We start from the raw sequence: 6,924 nt of genomic DNA, 5'->3' as shown, positions 1-6,924 counted from the left end.
GTTATATTTTTCATAAATTATTGGAATATTAATACTGATTTATTGACATACATGTACATGTAAGCAGCATTTTAAGTTGTCAACGTGAAGCTAATCTTAACAGTTTAGCTTTACTTTTGGGTAGTCTAATCTATAACAATGCTATTTTATAGTTATTTTACAAAGATGATCAAATGTTTTAAATATAAAATATTGATCTGAAAAGTAACTAGTAACTATAGCTGTGAAATAAATGTAATGGAGTAAAAAGTACAATATTTCCCTCTAAAATGTAGTGGAGTATAAGTACAAAGTAGCATAAATGGAAATACTCAAGTAAAGTACAAGTACCTCAAACTGTACTTAAGTACAGTACTTGAGTAAATGTACTTAGTTACTTTCCACCACTGTTCATACTCTATCCTCCATCCAGCCCCCCCCCCCCCCCCCCCCCCCCTCCTCTCTGTCTGCTCCGCTTCAGGCAGGTAAACAGTCTGAAGTGTTTACAGCAGAACAGATTTAGTTTGTGACAGTGTGTGTGTGTGTGTGTGTGTGTGTGTGCGTGTGTGTGCGTGTGTGTGTGTGTGTTGGGAGGTTGGAGGGGGTCAGTATCATCTGTGGGTTTTCCACTAACCCTAACCCAGACTCACTTCACACCAGGAAGGCCGATGGATTTTTGGGAGAGGAAGCCAACAAGCTGTCAGGTTAAATATAATAACACACATCAGTCAGAAGAGGAAACCACAGGGAAAGTGTGTGAGGCAGCGAGTGGCGGTGGCCGAAAATCCAGTTCAAATGTTATTCTGGTGATCCTGGATAGTTAATAGCAAATCTTTTCCCCAAGCTAGACAACAACAGTACAGTCTCTAGTGAGCGATGCTTTGTGGAACTGCTCCATTAATAATGAATGGGAAGGATGCTGTGATATTGCCTAGGGTGAATTTATAGACATATGGACACATTTTCTGTTTGTATCGTGTTTGTCTCTGTCCCTCTCTCCCAGGCTTCGTACTGTCTCAGGGGGAATGGAGTGCTCACTCTGCGGAGGAAAAACACCACAAAATAATCTTTTAAAAAGGATAATTCACATTTTCTCGGCTGGATTTTCCCTTCATATGCAGAAAGACGCTGAAGTTGTCAGAGTGCAGACTGTCGTTACCCCTCAGACTCAGGCATTATGGACGAATCCTCCGCCTCGCTCTGAACCTGCTGACATCTCCCAGTGTCACATGAGGATAAGACTCAGCTGGCTTCCAGACAGCGATGGTTTACAGTACCTACATTCTCTGGGTCTGTTCTCAGAGCCGCAGAGCTGACAACCAAAGCCTTTCACCAACAGATCGCTTTTAAAATGTGCTCATCCCCAAGTCTGGATAGAGTCAAGCATCTCCAGCTGCAGTATTTTACCAAGCTTATCATAGCAGTGAGGCTGTCTTGTGGTTTTGAAATCAGTGAAAGAATGTCTTTAATATACAGGAATTTGTCTTGGTGACATTGAGACATTTCAACAACTTCTAGAGTTTCACATACTGACCTCACATCCAGGTACTGCTGGCCTTGACCCATGTGTCACTATATGAAACTCTGGAAGTTGTCAATGTGTTGAATGAAGAAATTCAGCCACTGTTGGAAAACCTCGAAGGCTACAGCAGCTGAAATGCATCGGGTTTTAATATTGAAGTTTTGCCAATTGTTCTTCAAGAGCAGCTGGTTTTTTTCATTCCTTTGGTTCTTGTTGATTCATGGAGCTGCAAGGTTGCAACAGTTTTTTTTTGCCAGTTTACTGTTTCCTGGTCCAGTGTAGCTCAGTGGGGAGAGCAAGGCACTAACACTGCCAGGGTTGGGGGTTCTATTCCCACTGAGAGCATCCATGCTAAAACTTATGCACTCATTGTACTTCAATGTGCTTTGGATTAAAGCTTCCCCCGAGCTTCCAACTGTCTCTCATGTTTAAGCGTATTGTGCGCGGTGAGACTTTACGTTTCTCTCTCTTCCCAGGTGGCGTCTCTCGGTGTCACCACCTTCACGCTGTGCGCCCTGTGTATCGACCGCTTCCGCGCCGCCACCAACGTCCAGATGTACTACGAGATGATCGAGAACTGCGCCTCCACCGCGGCCAAGCTGGCCGTCATCTGGATCGGCGCTCTGCTGCTGGCGCTGCCCGAGCTTCTGATCCGACAGCTGGTCACCGAGGACGGGGACCCGCCGAACGCGGCGCCCTGCGAGCGCTGCGTGGTCCGGATCTCCACGGAGCTCCCGGACACGCTGTACGTCCTCGGCCTGACGTACGACGGCGCCCGGCTCTGGTGGTACTTCGGCTGCTACTTCTGCCTGCCGACGCTGTTCACCATCTGCAGCTCTCTGGTCACCGCCCGCAAGATCCGCCACGCCGAGAAGGCGTGCGTCCGAGGCAGCAAGAAGCAGATCCAGCTGGAGAGCCAGATGAACTGCGCCGTGGTGGCGCTGGCGATTCTCTACGGCTTCTGCATCATCCCGGAGAATATCTGCAACATCGTCAGCGTCTACATGGCGGCCGGGGTTCCCAGGCGAACCTTGGACATCCTCCACCTGGTCAGCCAGCTGCTGCTGTTCTGCAAGTCGGCGATAACCCCGGTGCTGCTGTTCAGTCTGTGCCAGCCGTTCACCAGAGCCTTCCTGGACTGCTGCTGCTGCTGTTGCGAGGAGTGCGGCCCGCCCCGGCCGCCCACCACCGCCACGACCAGCGAAAACGAAAACGAGTGTACGACGACCGAGCTGGAGCTGTCGCCCTTCAGCACCGTCCGCAGGGAGACGTCGTCCTACGCCGCCGTGGGGACGCACTGCTGAAGGGTCAAAGGTCAAGAGCTCTGACTTCAGCAGACCGCAGGCCGCAGCGTTGGGGAACGTTCCGGTTCATTTCTTGGATACATTTAGGAAATTAATTGATATGGTGGGTTGAGCGTATTGACATATCAAATTCACGTATTATTAAATTCCTGAGTTCTTTGAATATGAATAGAATTGACCCAAACTCTGGCGAACACATTCGGTTTACTCCAGGACAGAGCTGAAGGCGACACTGTCCACTCTGTTTACAGGATTTATATATGAAGGAATACACATAGTGAATATTAGAATTTATAGCAATTTTTTTTTTTTATTAACTCACCAGTATTGTTTCTCAATTTGCACTCAGTCTTACATTTTGTTTATTTTTTGTGTTTGTTCTTCTGGATGTTCTTTATTGGTTTTTCTTTTGTTCTTTATGCATGAGTGAGTCAGATGGAACGTAATATATTGGAAATGGCTGGTCGTATTGTGTTGTGTTTTGCTGATATTGGTGATTCTTGTGAATCAAAGTTCTGCCTAGCTCCCTTGTTATGTAAGTATATTGTTATTCACTCTGTATTTGATAGCAGAAAACTGCACATAGACACTCCAGCCAGTCTGTAATGTTGCAGAGTGTTTTTTAGCCAAGAGAGAAGTGTCACTTTAATAAAAAAACGAAACAGATTTCAATTGAATAGATTTTTTTGAACCCCAGTTCATGTCAAATGAAACTAATTTATGAGTTGCCTTTAAGAAAACAGTCCATTACAAAGTGATCTACAGTGAATAAAGGCCATAAATACAGATTAACACAAGGAGATAAAAGAAGAAAGAATAAGCACATCGCAGGTTTTTAGATGTGGTGAGAGCTTGCTTGCCATAATGATTTTTTGAATGATAATGAATTGCTAGCAAAAACAGTTCTAATTGTAGTGAAGGGTTGAATCTGACAGAAAAGGAAGCCAAGGCATTTATTTACAAGATTGTATTTACAAGAGTTAAAAAGCTTTTATTGGCACGGCTGTTTCTCCAATCCACAGTTTAGCTCAGTTTGGGTTTTTCATTTAGTTTATTTGACTTGTAGAACACTTGTAAAAGAAAAAGAGAGACAGAAACAGAACCAAACTGTGCAGGTAAGACAAGGAAACCCTGACAGGCTTCTGAAAACTTCTCACCCCAGAAGAAGAAGAAGAAGAAGAAGAAGAGATGCAGCAGAAGGCGGGCGGCAGCCTGCTGCATCATGCTCAGCAGAGCCTGAACCGGTCGACTGCTCGCTCTCGCCATCGTGTCGTCATCACCGCCGTCCGTCCAGAGGACACAGCCGCCATTGTCCTCCACTCCCGTTGCCATGACAACCGAGGCAGTCTGCCTCTCAGCTGGCTTTTTGTGGCATCACAGTACCACAGCTGACAGTGTTACAGTAGCACATACAGCGCTGTGGCTCATTCTTTCCAAAGGAGATGAGCTGTTATTAGGGTTTGACCGACATGTTTTTTGTTTTTTAAGGCTGATAATGCTATTTTTGGATGAAATATTTTGTGCCGATATTCAATATAAGACTTAAGTGTCCAGAGTTTTCTTGTCAGGGTGGAAAAGCCTCTGAAACATCACGGGACACTAAAACTCTCCACTGAAACCAGACTAATGAAATGTTTCAGGGTCAGCAGCTGTTACAGTCAGAATGGTTTCACTGCAGCTTGTCCAGACTGTTCAGTATAATCCTCCCACATCACACTGGAATGGTTTCTCTGGTCAGACATCTGATAGAAAAATAATACTAATATCAGGCTGTTGAGCCTTCAGTCCCCCAGCTATCAAGTTCTGATACTGAAGAATGTAATAGCAAGTTAAAACGTGTCAATATCCAACTTTGCATTGGCTTTACTGTGTTTAGCCGGACACTCAAAGTGCTGCTGTCGATTGGGAGTCATTCCTATGTTCCCAGGGTCCAATGTTCCCCAGTTCTAGGGTTAGGTTAGGGTTAGGGTTTAGGGTTAGGGTTAGGTTTAGGGTTTAGGGTTTAGGGTTTAGGGTTTAGGGTTAGGGACCTTCAAAATCAAATAAAATGACCATTTGTTTTGTTGTGTTTTTATAGCTGTTTTGAAGCCTTGTTCCAATAAAAAAAACTGGATAATATTTATGAAATATTTTAACTTGAAACAGGTCAAATTTGACCCGAACACAATAGGAGGGTTAATGTGTGTTAACAGAATATTGAACTGGGGAACATAGGACCCTGGGAACATAAATACGCTCCTGTTGATTGGATCTGTATGGAAATTGGTGTGCATGTTCCACATAAAGGTTTCAACATGATTACCAAGTTTCATAATGATTGGTGAAATATATATATATATATATGTATATATCTATATGGGCAGCCATAGACTCCCATTGCAGAAGCAAAAGAAAGCCTACAATAACAATAGGTTGGCTCTAATAAAGAACCAGTACAAAAGGGGTTCTGCTCCTTCAGGGCATGAAGCCCTAACAACATACTGACAAGCTGTGGTCAGGGAGGATCTGTGTATTTATCTGTATAATTTATTACTTTTAATAAAAGGCCAATATCGATCCCATATATTGGCAAATCCTTATATTGATCTAACCCTAGTTCAGTGGTTTTTAAATCCCAGAGTCCTGCTGGTTTTCATTCTAGGCATCTAATCAGGACTGTTACACCTGGACACCAGGTGGATGTCATTAACTGCAATTAACTGCCTGGTAGGAAAGTAAACAGCAGCACTCTGCCTCTGAGAACCAGGACTGAAAACCAGTGAGACTGAAACAACATGATCTCACACAAATACATGAAATGAACACGATCTCTAAAACAGCGATTTACGTGCCGTGGACACGTATTATGGGAAAATAACATTTCTCTACCTGAATTTCTCTACTTAACGTTTCTCTATATGAATTACATTCCCCCGCAACAAATTGAAATATATATGTTTCTCCGCCACAGATTGAATTACGCCCCAAAGGTTGGTTAACAGTTATATTTAGGCAAGTAAAACAAGTTTGGTTAAGGTTATGGTCGTGGTTAAATAAGAAAAATGTTCGTTAAAAATGTAAATGTCCTGGAAAACGCTGGGAATCGAACTCCAGTCGGCGTTGTTGAAGGCAAACGCGTCAGTCGGTGAAAACTCTGAGCTGGATGGCAAAACGTTTCAGTCATTCATCTGGTCTGAATTTAGAATTGATTTATAAATTCAATAATCAGACAAATAAAGTTTGTATTATTCTGAGGCAGAACTGCATCACCTCTGGAATTTTACCCAAGGAACGCCGTTGGTGTGCGTTCCGGCCCAATTCCAGCACTGGTCATAAGCAGGTAGGGTGTGTTCGTTTCAGTACAGAGCTGATCTGGGTGGGTGGAGCTGCATTAGGCCAGAACAGGCTTAGTGTTTCTGGAACAGCCTCCCTCTGTGCTGACAGATAGTGTAGAGGTAAGACCCTTCACTCTGCAGTCACATATCGGCCTGGAGGCCATAGTGTAGAGGTAAGACTCTCCTCTTCAGAGTCACACATGGCCTCGAGGCCTGGGATCAAATCCCACCATGCAGCAGGAAGGTAAGGCTGCAGACAAGGTAAAACAAGGTGAGTAAACAAAAAGGTGATCTTTGCTCTGCCGTATGCGTCAGAGGAGCAGGACAAAGTAAAATCAGTAGACTCCTGACTTTATTAAATTCTTAAGTTAAGTGAAGACAGTGTGTGGGAGTCTACTGATTTTACCAAGACAAGGTGAGTGACAAATTAAAAACCAACAACATGACAATACTTAATATCTCAAGTTCAACACGAAAAAAATATTCAAAAAAACATCTAAGCCCAAACAAAAATGACTTCAAACCACAATGACATGTCAAAAAAATTAAACAAAAAATGAAACAAGGTGTGTAACCAAAACTGAAAAACAAGAAATAAAATCTGTACTAAAAAAGCAATAACCATAAAAACACCATGCAGGTAAAAAAAAAAAAAAAAAAAAAAAAAAAAAAGTGTGTACAACACAAAAACACATCTGTCTGAACTTTTACTTTAAAAGTTCTGACAGTTCCTGCTCATTTATTTCGTTTTTTTTTTACTTTCAAAGTTTTTTTTTTTTTCCTGAGCCCCTGTTAATTTCTGACC

The 6,924-nt window shown here is 43.1% G+C and overlaps 1 protein-coding gene across 1 annotated transcript; it reads left to right on the top strand.

Annotated features, from left to right (window-relative positions):
• Positions 1-1,977: 1,977 nt before the first annotated feature.
• LOC139667969 (prosaposin receptor GPR37-like) lies at positions 1,978-2,805 on the top strand (the record flags this gene model as incomplete). Its single annotated transcript, XM_071547440.1, has 1 exon — positions 1,978-2,805. A coding segment is annotated over one exon (828 nt), but the record flags the coding sequence as incomplete, so codon positions are not given.
• Positions 2,806-6,924: the final 4,119 nt, after the last annotated feature.

Source organism: Centroberyx affinis, unplaced genomic scaffold, assembly GCF_046629955.1.
Source record: "Centroberyx affinis isolate AG114_WGS23_722 - 3 ecotype Tasmania unplaced genomic scaffold, CSIRO-AGI_Caff_v1 ptg005918l_1, whole genome shotgun sequence".
NCBI classification, from domain to species: Eukaryota; Metazoa; Chordata; class Actinopteri; order Beryciformes; family Berycidae; genus Centroberyx; species Centroberyx affinis.
The sequence above is the reverse complement of the archived record's forward strand: the minus strand, read 5'-3'. Positions and strand labels throughout refer to the sequence as shown.